The sequence below is a fragment of the Lissotriton vulgaris genome, chromosome 8 (genome assembly GCF_964263255.1).
Source record: "Lissotriton vulgaris chromosome 8, aLisVul1.2, whole genome shotgun sequence".
Classification (NCBI taxonomy): domain Eukaryota; kingdom Metazoa; phylum Chordata; class Amphibia; order Caudata; family Salamandridae; genus Lissotriton; species Lissotriton vulgaris.
Window position 1 is genome coordinate 792,703,539 of NC_141696.1, and position 17,776 is coordinate 792,721,314.

Genomic DNA, 17,776 nt, shown 5'->3' on the forward strand with positions numbered 1-17,776 from the left:
AGTCCAGTCCATTGTTTTTCACCCACTGTGGTAATCTAGACAGAGGGCCGCCTTATTCATGACAGTATGGACTCTACTCCACATGAAAACAGTTCTTTCCGAACTGCCTGGAAAGAAAATCCATGTTTAAGAAAGTTACAATATCCTTTTTTAAGAACATTAATTATTTCCTTTCAAAAAAATGTATGTGGAGTCAGAAAAAGACAAACATTTTTCTTTCTAAATGTAAATGTTTGAAACCAAAATTATATTCCCTGTTTTTTGTATGCATCATTCAACATTTTTACCTCGACAGTCCTGGTTATGGTTGTTTTTATTTTTTAACTCCGATTTGGTGGTAGTTGTAGTAGGAATAAAAAAAATATTGTAGCTCTCTTTTTGTTCTGGAATAAATACTTTTTATGTCTCAAAAGTACAAATCTTTACTATTTCTACCATTAACAATACACGAAGATTGTTATCACATATCTTTAAATGTAACTTTCCAAAAAAACGAATATTTTTAACTCGCTAACATGCGATAATAGTAAAATAAAGATGCACCACTCATTTTGGTGGTTCAGGAGGATATCAAATGGTATTATGTGGGTCCATCAGTTATTTGATTCGGATTCTCTACATTTCTTTTTTCACTTACGAAACTGTTACAGTCTTGCATATAACTTTAAAAGACAGAACTTTAAATTAACCACTGCTGAGTAAAATAGTAAGAAATTACTGGTGTATGCTTAAAATCAACTTAATTTATATGATCTATTTATTACATTCTCTCTAAAGGCTTTCATGATTTATAATTTATTAGCTGATAAGGATGGATGAAAAACAGACTGACTGAAAAGTTACAGGAAAGGGTCAAATTTGGTAATCTATTCAGGTTAAGGTGCATCTGATATCTTTTGAAAAAGTACAACACAAACATTTTTTTCTGTAAATAGAATGCTTTTGACACCTTTCTTACCACACAGGTCTATTGCTTTTATGACCAAGTAATGTGGGTCCTTGTAACAAGAAACAGCCGATTTGTAATATAAGCTTTATAATAGACTACTAATCAATGTTTTGCTTCAATGTATAGAAAATAATCATTGTAATTGGTATGACGGACACCCCTTTATCATGCCAACATATTTTTGGGATAGCCTAGTAACAAATTGGAAATTCGATCCTATCAAAGGCAGAAAAGTTTCTTTGTAATTGTTAGCAGTAGTATAACAACAAATTACAATGAATTAGAAGGACACTTCAAATATCTCTTTTTAAATGGGGTGGAATGGTATATGTTATAACTATAAAGTTGGTTTACATAGTTTTAGCTCTTCTCCCCTTTTGGTTAAAAGAAATGTTTGTTGCTCCTATAACACTGTATTTATACAGATCTAGTTCAGAACAATCTTGGTCACTCAATGCTTGAGAACAGGTTCTAACAGGTCTTTGGACCTTTTTGGCCAAGTACCTGGTGTATTCTAGTATTTATAATTTCGATGATTGCCTGTGATCGGCAATAAGAATTTAGGATTATGTACTTTTTTTAACATTGCTGTTCCATTTAGACATCTGTTTTTTCAAACTATTTGCTGACACTTTCCCTGCTCCTGCCCTTTACCTTGGTACGTATTCAGATAGAAATGTTAACAATGCTATAGGAATCCTAGTTGGATTTATTAAAGGTTATCTATGATCACATAGAAATGTGTATGTTGCTTACTCTGCAGACTTACAAAAGGAAGATTACTATTATAAGTACCACCTGTTTTAACAACTGATTTACTATTTGAACCAAGACAACCTAGTATAGATATGTAATGGTTTTCCACAATACAACTTTCTAACAAAAAAAGATTAAAAAAGTAAATAAAAAATAATGGATGCTTTGAACAAAAAGGAAAAGAATATGTGATTCTGCCTCCTGTTATGGGCCACAATGGCCGAGTAGCAGCACCTGTATCAGACACATATTTTGCAATGGACAGGAATATCGCAGGCCCAGCACCAACACCAGAGGTTGTCCTCTCTGCTTTTCAAATCTCATCAGTAACAAAAAAAATACACTGCCCCAATTTCAAAATGAACACTGAAGTTCATTATTTGAACAAAAGGATTCATCAGCAAGAGAGTTCAATGGTCGGTTTTACCCAACACATCAGTGATTTAAGTAGGCGAATATCACTTACCACTGTTTCTGGATCGTCTTTCGATGCTGCTCTTTTTAATTTCACAACTGAAGCTGCTCCAAAAGAAATCAAGTTATTGACATGAGTCACTGCTGTTGGGCTATGTTGAATCGCACCAGTTTTGCTTTCCATTCTGATAGTTTTTGGTGGGCTAGAGACAGGAGGCGGTGATGAAGAATTGGATGATGACAGGGAAATCCTCCGAATGGTGTTTGTGGTATTTCCAGATGGGGGAGGCTTCAGGCGGTCAGTAACCATTTCATTCTCTTTTTTCACTTTTATACTTGTTGTGGTTGAACTGCCATCAAATACAATAAGAGGTCGTTTTCTAAAGCCTTGCGAAGATGTGGTACTGAAACAAAAAAAAATATTTCTTTCTAAAATTAAATACATCTAAAAGTGAAGCAATTTACCAAAGAAGTTAAGAGTGCACTCAGTTTTAAAATGAAAGCATTGTTCTACCCCAGATTAAACAGGATTGAGTTAATGTGTCTCAAAAAACAGTCCAACTTGGGATGTTCCAGGATTTTACTAACTATTCCTTCAGTTAGCAGCTGTACTTAAACTAAGTGCAAAGGAATAAAGAAGATCAGTTGACTGCCAGTTAATGTTGTGTTAGGAGTGTGCTGCTACCCTTGACCTGGGCCAATGGCAAGAACTTGTGACGTTCAAGGTGTAAGGTAAGGTGGAAGAAGGTGTCTTCAACGTAAAAGAATGCAATTAATTTCACTTTTATCAAAATCTGTATATCTTTTTGCAGGGTTACCATGCAAAAAATAATATTTCCGTAGGAAGACTGAGCAGGTGTAGGTCTTCTCATTTCTTTTTCCTTACAAAAAACTATTGGGAGGAAAAAGCCACCTTCCTGTGATGTTTGAGAACCGGTGGTTTTATGGTACATTTTCAAAGCATGCCAAAGATCTCAGCTTTGTGCAAGCTGAGATTGATTTATCAATTTAAGCTGTCACATTCACAAGGATGCATTTGAGAGTATGAACAAACTACATGTGGAGTAGGACCCAACAATCCAATGTTATGGTCATCTATTTTTGCCAGAAAACAGGTAAGAAGACCCAGTGTTCCAAAAGCAGGAGTGGTGGTCTGTGCCAGAATGAGTGAGTAAAAGAATCCAGAGATTTTTTTATGTTTCCTCCTCTACATCAAGGTTGCAGCTTCCTACAGGCAGCTGATGGTGGTGGTGAGCGATTAGGGCTGTTGTTGCTTGAATTAGCTGGCTGCAGTATCAGCTGATAACAATAGGACATCTGGTTTCACCTCAAAAGGACTGCGGGCACCATGGCTTAAGGATTCCAAGGGAGCGGGCTGTGAATGATTTTAAAAGATGGGGGCATCTCCCATGTGCTTTGCCAAAGAGAGATTCGCCATCAAATGGTATGTCTTAAGTTTTTTTTCAAACATCTTGTCAAAAGGAGGTAGCCATTTATTTCTGCATAATACAGCATCACCTGTGTGTTCAAATCCTAGGTTTACCGTGACTATTGCAGAGTCTGATGAACTCTCGCCATATTCAAGGATGAATGAATGAACTGAATTAATTTGAGTCTTATAAAGTGCATAGCTACTCCTATAAGGAGTATCCCAGCGCTAAGAGGTAATCGCGTCTCGATTATGCCAACGCTTTGTTGGGTGGATCTCCGGCTTATCTGGTGGGGCGCCTCCAGATAATTCAAAATGCCACTTCCAGACTCTTAGGTAATATTTCCAGCCGCATGAGTGTCCGGACCTATTTGCAGAGCTTACACTGGTTGCCAATGCGCAAAGGATCCTTTTCAAAATACTCACTCTGGCCCATAATGGCCATGGCCCTGCATACCTGATGAAACGGTTCTGTCGGTACTCTCCTAACAGGCCATTGCGCTCTGCTACTCAACATCTGCTGCAGTTCCCACGATTCCGGCGATCCCGGCAGGGTGGGCAGTCGATCGCGCCACAGTGGCGTCTGCTTGGAATGACATTCCACTGGTTCTCCAGTCTAATCCGAACTTTGGCTCATTCAAAAAAGCTCTAAAACTCACTTGTTTAAAATGGCGTTTTAGGCTCCCCCCTTCGGCTCTATTTTCCTGTTTTCCTCTTTTTGGTCACTCCGCGCCAGGATACTCCGGTAGTAGTTGAGCGCGTTATAAAACAGCACATAACATAACAAACAACTCAACCAATAACAGGTAAAGAAAGAAAACGGTCTAGAAAATCCAAGTTTTCAAATGTTTCAGAAACTGATATCTGTCGAAGGTTGCCACTGGTGTAACGGTCGAGAATTCCAGAGTTTAGATGCCAAATAGTCAAAAGATCGTTGCAGAGCAATTTTTCTGGACTCTGAGCACCTGCATTAACAGCGTTTCTGAGGACCGGGGGCACCTTCTAGGAGAATAGGAAGTGAGAGGGGATGCAGATAGGCCGCCCCAATCTTCCTGTGAATCCTATAACAGTAGAAGAGGGCTTTTAAAGCGACTCTTTTCCACCAGAAGCCAATGCAGTTTCTGAAGTGTCATGCCCATAGATGCATGCTTAGGGAGGTTAAGCAGAAGGTGAGCCACCAAATTTTGAACATGCGGAGGTCTCTTGGTCCAAGCCTGAGAAGCTCCCGACCACTAACACCTGGATCACGGTCTTCTAAGCCAAAAGAGGCAGATGATAAAGCTTTTGCGAGATTTAATAATACTAAAAACACTTGCCCGCTAAGGCTGTGATTGGACTCTCGAAGGTGAAGTTATCGTCAAACCAAAAACCCACGTTTTTAACCTTGGGTTTAGGCTGAGGAAAAGGGGCCAGAGACTCTGGCCACCAGGCCGAGAACCATATCGAGGGCTGCTTGCCGAGAAGCAGAACCTCAGTCTTACTAGCATTTAACTTCAGACAACTGAGGTCCATCCAATAAGATACTTCTGACAAACAACCCGTCGGAGAATCAGCTACAACACCAAAGTTATGTGACAAGGTGACAATCAACTGGATATTGTCGGCATAAGATTATTTTAACGCCATGCTGCACGATTATGTCTCATAAGGGGCAGAGGTACAGGTTGAATAAGGTAAAACTCAACGTTAATATCTGTGGAAACCCCCCACCCCACAAAGAAAAGATGCCAGACAGTTTAATGCTTATGGCCGACCCCGTAACCCCTACGGCCGCTCTAAAATGCGACCGTGGGATAATGTATCAAAAGCTGCACTTACATCCAGTAGTAATATAGCTGCCGTGTCACCTCTGCCAATGAGATCTGGCGCATGGATTCTGAAGCTAACAGAAGAGCCAACTCAGTACTATACCTAGGGCAGAAGCCAGATTGTGTAAGATATTCATCTGCTCAATGAAACCTGAAAGTTGCCGATTAATGTATTTTTTTAGCCACTTTTGATAAAAAGGGAAGTAGAGAAATTGGCCTTAAATTCTCAGGTTTAGCAGGATCTAGAGAAGACATTTGAAGCAAAGGAACAACTGAAGCCGGTTTCCAGTTTAGAGGTACCCAAGCCCCCTCATTGGACATGTTAAGCAATTCCTTGCATACAGGAAGAAGTTCAGTAGCTACATGCTCCAAAATACTGGGAGCACCTGGTTCAAAAGGAGAACCTGACATAATTGAAGACAAGAACACCTTTAGCTCATCCCCATCAATGGGTTTGAACTGAAGCAAGAGATTATTTTCATTAGAAGGCTCAAACCACGTATCACAATAAGGGACATTTCCCGATGCCTCCGGAAAAGAAGAGTAAAGGGTGACAACCATGTCAGAGAAAACATTTGTCAGCGCGTTGCAGCTCTCCACAGATGATGGTGTTGCTACCAAAACTCAATGCAACAATGTTAATGCTTGAGCAATAGAGAAGCTCTCTCTAGAGGAGTTTTGAGCCATCTCAATTTTATTAGCATGAAATTCATGCTGCGTGTGCTAAGCTGTCAATATCCCAAAACGTAATGAATCAGACCACTGTCATTACTACTGAGCTAGTGCCCAAAAGGACTGGATAGCATGGTTATTCCCAAATCTATGATTCTACTAGTGTAACACTGTTCTTTTTAATTTAATGTAGTTCCCGTCATGGCATTTTATTTCCTCAACCAGTGCGACCACAGCCAATCTGATCTTAGCCAGTTTGCTGCTGCTGTCAGCCAACAGCCGCTGCAAGCACCACCTCGGTAGTGCTGCGCACGGCCGTTGGCCGACGTGGCCCCGCCAGCTTAATAGAACGTTCAACACTGGCGCGAAACGTTCAAAGCAGCAAACGGGTTAACAGTACGAAATTCATTCTGTTGTGCTTTTTCGTACTTCATGGAGTAAACAAAATAGAGGCCCAAAGTGCGACGGATATGCACAGATGTTAAGTCCCATACCCAATTTGTCACTGGACTCAAGCTATACCTCACTGACCAGACCCAAGATGAAACTGGCTAGGGATTACTTGTGTTTCTGCTTACCAGAGACACGGACTAGTAGATTGAGATGTAATGTTTCTATTGGTGTAGGACCAAGACAGATTTGCATATGGCACACCTCTGTGTAGCGTGGCATAGTGGGTGAAAATCACTAGCAGAGATTAAATTGAGGATTCATTCTATCACTTTGTTGCTGGTTTTATACTTCATCTCAACTCCTCCAAAGTTATGTCGCACTTACACTATTCTCCTAAGAAAAATTCAACTAAGCAGGCATGACAAATCTTGGTTACATTTTATGCATGAATAATTTAAGTACCAACGTGAAACAAAAGCAATTTCTACATGTAGGATATTTGTGTTGCAACAACCAAAAGGTGAAGAAAACAGTTTACACCACGGACTGCTTCCTTATGAAACCCCCATTTATTTCCAGGAGGGAAAATGCTCAAATATAATCGTCTCCGATGGTAACACTTTTCAGATACATCTTGAGGTTTAGATTTTTCTCAAGGATAGACAACGCCAACTGCAAAGTAGTTTAGAGAACATGACAATTCGTTTCTTCTAAACATTACAGTGCAGCAGTATTTGTGACGCAATGGGTTAAACAGAGAGATATTTAGGTTTGAAAAGTGTTTAGCATATCACAGAGGAACTACGAAGTTGGGAAAAGGATGCCATTAACAAACTATAATATACCTTTTATTTTGCTGCACAGGAGAAACATTTTTCACTCTCTTCTCTTCCATCTGTTTCCCCCATCGGTTCTTTGGTAGACTCCTTTGAGGAAGGGGTATGACATGTTGAACATAGATGTCAGTTAGCCGCTGCTTGTCAAGTAAGGCATTATCAACAGGTATGTTTTTCTATGGAAAAAGAAAGGCAGACATGTTGAATACTCAAAGCAACAGGTTAATAGTGCAGAACTGTAATTCTATACTCTGTACTTAATGTCAATGATACCATAAAGAGATTTTGTGCGACTAACAAGTAGTGGCAAAGGTAATACAACTGGCTATTCCATAACTGAAAGCACATATTTTTGATTGACAAGTTTGAAGGGCTAGTTGTGTGGATGTGTTAGAGTGAGACTGGACCAGTGGTTGGATGGTTGCGAGTGCTTGGTTAATTAAATGTTAAGTACATGAATAAATCGGTGGCTGAGTGAGCATTGTGGTAATGTATGGTTTTGTGTTGGTAAGGTATGTTATGGCGATATGATGTGTTAATGTCCTGCATACTGCGTTTTTTGGATGTGTTGAGTTTTGGGTGTTCGCTTTAAGTGGTTGTATCTTGCTGTGTTGGGTTGCTATTGTGGAGTTTTATTATTGTAATACTGCACGCAAACTATGCTGTGATGGGCAGTAAGTTAACATACATCTCTAGTTGATACCAAGCATGTCGACATTTGCAAGAAGCTACTCCACCTACATTTGTCAGGCATGCATTTTCTGCAACAAATTGTCCTCTGCAATTTAATGATAAACGATATTTGAGAGGAATTTAGCAGTTCTAAGTAGGAGTTTGCAGAGTTTCATATGTAACTCGACTTGAAATTACTTATCCCTCAGAAGAAAGGAAATCAGAAATGAGAAAAGCACAGTAGAAGCAACAAGACTATTCATTTATTTGCTACTCTAAAACAGCCAAACTCATACGTTTGAAATACGTTCTTCTGAAGCTAATCATATACTCTTGAAGTCTAATCTATTAAATCGACCAAAATAACTATTCTAAATTCATAAATGCCATTCCAAAAGCTCTCTTGTACATGCATGAACTCGATCTCAAAAACAAGCATTTACAATGCAATGGTCTCGGCATTATTAAAGGTATAGCTATTGGCATTGCTCATGACATTTTTTTTTAAATCATAAATAAATGGCATTGTCATTTACATAGCCAATAGCTTAATCGTTAAATAAATGGCATTGTCATTTACAATGCCAATAGCTACACCCCTACAGAGCCACCCTCACACATACAGAGCCACCCACACATAGAGCCACCTACAAAAAAAGGTATCCACACAGAGCCACACAGACACAAAGACACACAGAGAACACATTCCCTTATTGCACATGGGGATGCCTGATATGCCCAGATACAACTGTTGTTTTTGTCACAGGGAAAGCATGATTGCCCCCACTACTACTACTAAATCGGTTCTATGGTTGCAAGAAGTGACATGTAATATAGCCCGATCAGATATGTTATAAAAGTAATCTCTTGAAAATGGCTCAGTGGGACATATTAGTTGTTGCTACCCACGAGATGCGGTAACCCACGAGATGCGGTCTCACCCATCCCTCGATTGTTGCAACACTAGACCTACGTGTGCCAGCACAACCAACAACTTGTAACACACTGTTTGCTACCTCTTACATTTTATTTGCTTTCGATACTTGCACAAGTGCCACCATTGCCTACATAACGTTTGTTCTTGTGTTTGAGTGTCCTCCATTTATTGCAGTACTATACCTCTACGCGTACTTTGTTCGCTTTTGTAACCTACACACTTGCCACTTTATCGTCCTGTAATGCACCGTTTGCTCACGATTGTCACTTTTGCCTCATGTAACGTAACTTTTGCTTTTGTAATTTGTTCACTAGTAATGTTGTAATGTTCTCATGTTTCAGTTCTGTCCTATTGTGAAGCGCTCTGACACTGTGCTGGGCAGAAGTTACATGTTGTATCCCTTCAGATAGAGACTTGAGCGTATGGTAAGCAATGGGCAGCAGCTGTTCAACAGTGCCCATCTGGTACATCAAGTAAAAAAAATAAAACTGGGCGTGGAGAAGGCACAGAGTGTACTTACTTTGTCTCCGTCCCACACTTTGGCTGTTTTTCCTCAGCCACGTTTGAAGCCACGTCCTCCGAAGCACCTATTCCCAGAGAAACCTCTCATTCCCTGGAACATGTTGATCTCAGGGTATGCTTTCTGGGAGAAGAGGGACGGGGGTCACCGGAGATGCCAGAACCGTGCAGGAGGGCCACAAGGAGACGGTACAGTGGGATTCGCGTGGGTCAGTACAATTGGGGGTCAGTGCAGGGGAGCTCACACATGACGGCACGGTGGGGCGCAAATGCGGGCAAGCAGGACGCTTCAAATGGGCAGTGTAGTGGGGGGGGGGGGGGGTCAGTGCAGATGGGTGCCCACGACACGGTGCAGGGAAGTAAGTCCACACGGAAATAGAGGAGGCAAGTTCGACAAGATGGCTCAGGGGGGCTCAAACGGGGCCAGTGGAGGGATGTGGTTCACACTAGACGATGCAGGTGGCCCACAGGGAGACCCCGGAATGGGATTCAAACAGGGTCTGTGCGGGGAAGTTCACCGGAGACAGGGGGTGGGGGGGGGTGGGTGGGTTCAAACGGGGTCAGTGCAGGGAGGTTCACCGGAGACGGGGGGAGAGGGGTGGGGGGTCAAACGGGGTCAGTGCAGGGAGATTCACACTAGACTGTGCAGGTGGCCCACAGGGAGACACCGGAATGGGATTCAAACGGGGTCAGTGCGGGGAAGTTCACCGGAGACAGTATGGAGGGCTCATCCGAGATCAGTGCTATCAGTGCGAGACAGTGCTGCTGTTTGGAAACAGAGACTGCTATTCTTTGTGTGTAACGCTCTCTTCTGTCTATAGAAATCTCATGTGAGATCACTGGGACTTTAGAGACAGCTCTGCTATCTACAGCTAAAGTCGGAATATTCCGACCCCCTTCATGTGCAGCTCCTCTGAGAGTCCTGAGCTTGCTGTCTAAAGACAAATTGTGCATGTTGGAAGGCCGTTTCACAGGGGTGTGCATTAGGCGGCGCTAGTGAACTCCAGATATGACAGGGCCCTGGTAGAATATATGTGGAGGGTTCGCGTTTAAGGTGTTTTTTACGCCACTTGGGAAGAATCGTAAATGATTTCTTTATTGTCATTCATTGCACAATGGTAGTAATTGATGGCGTACTGTTGGCACATGTGACATAATAGTGCCCTTCCATCCACCATCTTCCACGGGCCATTAAAGTGCCATTAATAGTGTAATTTACTAAAGTAAACTACCATTGATGAAGCAGTTACCACCACTGTCCTAAACAACTGCAAGGCGATGACGGGTGGCTAATGGTCGTAGGATACATATTTTATTTTTGCCTCCAGATTGTTCACACTTCGCTCCTCTTGCAGCTATACCTACCCGCATGAAACAGCCAGGTGCGCTGCCGGTTAATTGTCCATGCAGCATGAAGATTAATTGCACAGTGCCTCTTTCTGATACTTTTGCCCCTAAAATTATTCATTGGTGATCTTCGTCTATCTGCTTGTCCCGGAAAGGGCGCAAAGGAGGAAACACTTCAACTTCTAAAGTACACCATCGGCTCCAAACGTCACCCTTTAGCTCCCCTCTCTTTCAAGAATGCGTATCTAGGAGCTCGAGCTGCCCCACGGGGCGGCGTGAACGAACTCTGTGCATTGAGGTTTGCCGGAGGCAGCCTTGCACTTCTAGCTGTTTACTTAGCTGCCGCGTAGTTATACTTTTATAGTGCACCAATAACGCATAACAGGCCTCAGTTTAACTGTTGTTGCTCTCTCCAGGGGTCCTGCCACCAGCATTTAATTTGTGACAGAAAGAGTGCCGAGGCGCTTCCCAGGAGCCGGGGGCGTGCGCGCCAAAACCAAGGCTGTGCTTCTTGACTCCACTGCCAGACACTCACCAAGCATTTTTGTCACTCGTGCAGGTTTCTGTCTCCTTCTTTTGTGACGGGTTTCCCATATTTTCCTCCCTCGTCTTTCCAACCTGTGAGCTTTTCCTTCTCTTGGACGTTGTCAATTATCTGATGCGGGGAAACAAGTGTCGGTCACAAAAAATGTGTGCCGCTAACATTGGCTCAAATTAAGCACTGCCTGCCGACACCACTCAATGTTTATGAAGTAAGCGTAGGTCCCCTGCCGTTTCTCTTTTATTGAAGCATCACAGATGTGACTCGAAGCCCCCACCTCCTGAGACATTCTTTAAGATGTGTCACAGTCGCGCCTTGCATGTAAAACTACATTTATTAGAAGATTTGTTTTCATTTTCAACATATAATAAGCTATATTTAACTTTCAGATATTAAACCACCCGACGCATCCATTCGGACAGCCATGAAACTAACAAACATGTGACATGTCTTTGCAGTGTATTTATTATTGTTTATATATGCTCGACTACAGAGAGTATGTCCTTGCTTTGCTTTCTGAGGTCCAGCTTCTACCTACTCCCCGCCCTCACCCCCCCTTGTTTAAGTGGCTGTCACTGAGGTGTGTCTATGCGTTTACATCTGCCTCGAGCACACCCTCCCCGCTGAAATAAGAACAAACTGCTGTGTTCCGGGACCCGTTGTTGTCTGTACCTAGGTCTGATCCCTGCACATTGAAGACTTTGTTTGCATGACTCTCGCTCACACATCCCTTTCTGTCTCAGCAGAGAGGCCTGCTCAGCGGAGGGGCGCCATGTACGGGCTGCCAGGGACTCTGAGATAGACGTGGAGAGCCTGGAGCTGGACGAGGAGAGCGATGCGCCCCCCCAGCCTCAGCCCCCCCGCCGGCCGGGGACACCTGCGAGGAGGAGGAAGACGACGAAGAGGAGCAGGTGCCGCCAGGGTCGCGCCCCCCGGCACAGGGCACCCCGACGGGCACCGACAAGGGCTGCGGGGAGCAGAGGAAGCTGAGCTGCACCCCCCCCCCCCCCCAAGTGCACGCGCTGCCGCAACCAGCAACCACGGGGTGGTGTCCTGCCTGAAGGGGATACAGGAGAGATTTTTATCACCTCAAAGTAGAACCTCCTTTCTGCACTCGGGGTCAGATTTTGTGAGCGAGGCTGTGGTAACGCTTGTTTAGGCAGTTAGCTGTATGCACAGTGCTTTAAAAAGAAATATAGAAATGCAATTCAGGAGACGGCCGATCCTCTTGGCTGGCTCTGGCAAAATGGCGGCCGCAAACGTCCGGAAATTTCGGATCGGGGGCGTGTTTTGGCCGTTCTGAGTGACGGATGACATCACAGGTGGAAAGAACGCCAAAAACACGCCCCGAATCCGAAAGAGACAGGGCTTTATTGGAGTGACTCCCTTCTCCTCCAATGGCTGGCCTCCGTTTAGGAAGTCAGCCAATGGAGTAGAGAGGCGGGTTCCAAGCCCCCCAACTCCAAAACATGAATTCTTCGGGACTACGCCCTCACTGCTTCGCAGTGAGAGCTACGGTCCCTCAACCTAAAAAGCACTATTCCTAAACTTCTTTAACAAATGTATACTATCAGGAAATCTATCACCACATTCAATTCAAAACAAAACCGGCTCATCTTTCCCGAAAAACACCTGGAGATGGTGCTGTCCATGAACATTTGTACCAGCCTGCTTATGTGGAATTCCGTATTTAAACGGAACATACAGAGTTTGAGACTGGGGCGGTTCAATATCATCCAGAAACCCTTCAAACGCAAATACTCCTTTTATATTTAAAAACCCAGCGGTCTTAGTGCCATGTGCAAACAGGTCAACACTTTCTGAGACCATTAGGTCCCAGAACCTTTTTTTGACTAAAGGGATCGTAAATTTAGTCATAGACCCTGGGTCATTCCCAGAGCTGCACCATCCCAATTTTTGTAAACCAAATCTTGATCTTACTAAACCACTTGATGCGGCCTGTTTGATTATACAGAGCAGTCAGATCTACTAAAGCCTCCCTCAGGGGCACCTGTGTTTTGCTTATCCACACCCTGATCCAGCACAGGATTGACCTCAAAATGGCATAATGGTCAATAGGTTTTAGGCCAAGATCTAATCTAAGTGGCAGGAGTGGAGTATTCACTGGGAGATTCATGTCTCATGATTTTGCTTTCAGCACAAGTTAGTTCTGTCAGGTTTTCCAACCCCCATAATTCGGCCCCATAGAGGGCCGCACCTAATCCTTTAGCCCCATGAATTTCACAAATAGGTGATATTGGCCGAAAAGGGGAAGCTCTAGCCCTTTGAACTATAGCACAATCAACATGCTGAAGGGTCGCAATACTTTTTTCTATCTGCGGTGTCCATGCCAGCCTATCGTTGATACGGATACCCAGATAGTCAAAAGAACAAACCTGCTCCAGACTATGCATGTCCAGGGCAAGTTTCCTCTTAGACTTATATGGATTAAAACGGACTGACTAAATTATTTCTTAAGCACTTTTATGCTGAGGCGTCTTGGCCCTGCATGGAGGGTTTGGCTGCTACAAACGACTAGGACATGGTGAAAAGCCAGGTCTTTATTGCCTTTCTGAAGCGAATCTTGTTTGTTTCTAGGCGAAGCTCGGTGGGCATGGTATTCCATAGCTTTGCTGCCTGGTGTGAGAACGACTTGCAACCCCAGCGAGCTTTCTTTATTCTCGCGAGGCTGATCCGGCCCAACCCGCCAGATCTTAGTGTGCGGGTTGGAACATAGCGAGGAAAGAGAGTTGTCATTTCCTCCGCCCCTCCTCCAATTATGGTTTTATGAACTAGACAAGAGGGCTTTGAACTGTACTCTTCGACGGACTGGGAGCCAGTGGAGTTGGCGTATGCCCTTAGATGTTGGGTGGCGCTTAGGAAGATCCAGCAGTACTCTTGCCGCGGCATTTTGCATTGACTGGAGTTTGGAAAGCTGCCTTTCGCCCATTCCTAGGTACATGGCCATGTTGGGTATTATTGAGAATATTATTGAGGTCTACGAACTCCATTAATTCCTGGTTTAGGGCTTTTTCTAATATTTTGGTAGGTAGGGGGAGACAGGATATGGGGCGGTAATATTTGGTTTCCAGTGGATCTAGGGAGTCCTTCTTCAGGATAGGGCTTATGCTGGTCTTTTTCCACCTTTGAGGGAAGAGTCCGGATTTTATTATCTCATTAAGAAGGGGGGTTAAGAATGCGCTAATTGCTTCCGGGGTCAGATGATATAATTATTTATTTATGTATTTATTTATAACATTTATAGAGCGCACTGTTACCCATGGGTGTCCTGGCGCTACGTGAAAACTCTCCAGAGGGACCAAGCCAAGAATGATACTTAATTAACTATTCCAAAAACAGCCAAGTTTTTAAAGCCTTTCAAAAGATGAAGAGTTTTGAAATAGCTCTAGGCAGATGGGGAAGCTTGTTCCATGCTTAGGCTGCATTTGCCACAAAACTTTTACCACCCCAGATGGCCTTTCTGACACATGAACCAATTTGGCATCTGATGAGCGTAATCTGCTTGGCGTATACCAATAAAGGCTTTCTTTTAGATAGGCCGACCCTACTCCGTAAACGGCCTTATGTACCTGACACATCGGCTTGAACAGGGTGCGCTTCCTGAGTGGCAGCCAGTGTAATTTTCACATCTCATCCGCGATTGGAGCATATTTAGGAATGTCTAACAGGAGTCTCTAGCAGCTGCATTCTGTAAGAGTTGCAGCTTCTGCATTAAACCTTCCTGAGTGGTGAAGTACAGACTATTACAGTAATCCAGCCTCGACATGGTAAGAGCTGTAATCACTGTTTTACGACATTCAATCGGTAGCAGAGGCAGAATTTTCTTGCAAGACCTAAGAGCGTAGGACATGGCAGAAGCCACTGAATTAACCTGGTCTTAGAAATTGAGCTTCTGATCTATCCACACCCCAAGATTGTTTACCTTCTTGTTGGGTGGGGGTGTAGATAGGGAGGACAAGGGTCTAGAGGTGATCCTGATTTGGTTTGAGTTATCAGCTTGGTGACGTGGTCGTCGTCCAGAAAGGAGAATTGGGATAGACAGTTGAGGGAGGGTTCTGTTTGTTCCCTATTGTCGTTTCCCCTTGTGTCAGATAGATCGTGTAGTTCCTTGTAGACAGCTTGGACTTTTTGTTGAAAAAACAAGGCCAGCTTGTCTACAAAGTTTTTGTCTGGGGCAAATATTATGTCTCTAGGACATTTAAGTAAGCTTGATACTGTTTTACATAGTTCCTTGGAGGAATTGGTGGCCTCTTGAATTTTTTGTGTAAAGTAGGCCGATTTAGCTTGTTGAATCTTCATTTTATAGTCTTCCAAGGCTTTTGTGTAGTCCCTCTTATGACATAGGCTGTATTTGGATATCCAGATCCGTTCCTGGCACCGGCATTTGATTTTAAAGAGTTTGACCTCTGGTGTATACCAAAGAGAGGTGGCAGATTGTCTCCTGGGTTTCTTAATTTCTTCAGGGGCTAGTTAGTTTACTGCCTTGTTTATCCATAGGTCGCGTTTGTTTGCCCCATCATTGCCATCTTTAAATGAGGGGAGATTGCTCGATAGGATTTTGGTTAGTTCGTCTCCCTGAATATGTTTCCACTGCCTGGTTTTAGCTAGCAAGGGGCGTTCTCGTCGGCCGTAAGCTAGTGAATTGCATTTGACTTTAAAATGAATGGCCGCATGGTCAGACCATGGGACCGGTTGGACCGAAACCACTTTGATATTGTCATTATTAGTAAAAATGCCATCCAGAGTGCGGCCAGCTTGGTGAGTGGGTTTAGAGATAACTTCAATAGCTTTGGGATGAAACCGATTATCAGTCAGAAAGGAGGCAACAGAGTCCCTGCTGTCTTCCAGATGGAAATTAAAGTCACCTAGGACTGTATATGTAGCGGTATCTAGGCAGGATTCTAAGAAAGTTTGGAGTGTTCTGATAAAAGGGCCTCTAGTTCCAGGTGGCCTGTAGATCAGTAGGCCTGTGAGAAGGGCTTGGTTGTTATTTTTGATGCTTCTGCCTCCAGTCCTGACTCTGATGTGGACTTCACTTTACGATGCGAGCGATAGATTAGCACAATACCCCCTCCCACTGCTCCTGTCCTTTCTACCTGTGCTACTGAATACACTGCAGGAACAGCCGTGTTCCAGTCAGGTCCAGAGGTGGTAGAGGCCCAGGTTTCTGTAAGAAATACCAGATCTAGATTGTTGTCTGATATTAAGGATTCTAGTTCGTATTTGTGCTTGAGCATGGACCTAGTGTTTAGCATTAAAGACCATATATTTGGTCTGCAGCCCATTTATTTCTAGACCCTTATCTTTGCAAACTAGGGCAAATTTGTTTAAAAGATTGTGAATGCCACAGGGTGTTCTGGCAATAAGCAGTGTGCCGTCTGCAAAAAGCAGACAGGGCACTACCTTTCCAGCCAATTTTGGGGGGTCGCCACCGCAATTAAAAAGTTCTCTTATTAGGCCATTTATATAGAGGATAAACAATGTAGGAGCAAGAACGCATCCCTGACTAACGCCTTTCTGGACAGCTATGGCGTTAGTCAGGGAGTCTTCAGTATTCCACCGGACCTTGGCGAAGGTATCTTGATGTAACCTAACCAAAAGTCTGAGCAAATACGGTGGTAAACCCAGTGAGCTCAGTGTTAGCCAAAGTTTGGGCCGGTCGATGGATTCAAAGGCGATCTTTAAGTACACAAACACTACATATAGGTTACCTCCTCTTATTGTAACTTCTTTCCAGATTAACAGAAGAAACCTAAAAACTTGGTCTGTGGTACTGGCTGCGTCCCTGAGTCCTGCCTGTAGATTTGATAGAACATTGTTGTCCTCTATCCAGTTTTGGATTCTGGTCAAGATTTTACAAAAAAATGTTTGCGTTACATCAATAAGACTGATGGGCCTGTAATTCCCCGGCGACTCTTTATCGTGCTTTTTGTGGATAGGGATAATTTCAGCACCACGCCAGGTCTCCGTAATTGCACCCCCATTCAAGACAGTATTGTAAACACTTTGAAGCAATGGACCCCAGACGGACGGTTGAGCCCTAAAGAGCTCTCCCGGGAGCTTGAGGGCTATTTTTCTCTTGGTTTCCTGTTCTGTTACTGTTTGTCTGTGTTCAGCTTCAGCTCCCTAGCTGCTTACATAGAGCATTCATCCTCCCATCTCCTGTTAATGCTACGGCTGCCTCCTGCCCCATTACTTGTTTTTTTTAATATCTATCCTTGTTTAAGAAAGCTGCTGATTTAACTTTCTATCCTTGTTTCTTTCTCTAAGAGCCTTCCTCAGGAGTGCCTGTGTTTTCACTTTCTCCTAGGCTTGGAGCGCTTTTCAGTAAACAGGGTTGTAAATCATGTTATCTCCTCACATTGCTGAGTATCCAAAGACTGAAAACAAATGTCAGATGCTGGGAGCCTGTTTGCTTTTGTTTGTTTGACTCAGTCCTGCTTTGACTTCAAAGCAATGCCCATTAGATTCCCCATGTTAAG

At 43.4% G+C, this 17,776-nt stretch overlaps 1 protein-coding gene across 1 annotated transcript in view; it reads right to left on the reverse strand.

The window, feature by feature from the left end:
• Window positions 1-17,776, reverse strand: part of TSLIG2 (tRNA splicing ligase complex subunit 2) — an 80,154-nt gene that overhangs the window by 42,295 nt on the left and 20,083 nt on the right. Inside the window, exons 2-3 of the mRNA XM_086933385.1 lie at window positions 7,267-7,433; window positions 2,172-2,523 (exon numbers count right to left, since the gene is read on the reverse strand). Coding sequence (XP_086789511.1) covers window positions 2,172-2,523; window positions 7,267-7,433 — 519 coding nt within the window. The remainder of the gene's footprint in view (window positions 1-2,171; window positions 2,524-7,266; window positions 7,434-17,776) is intronic.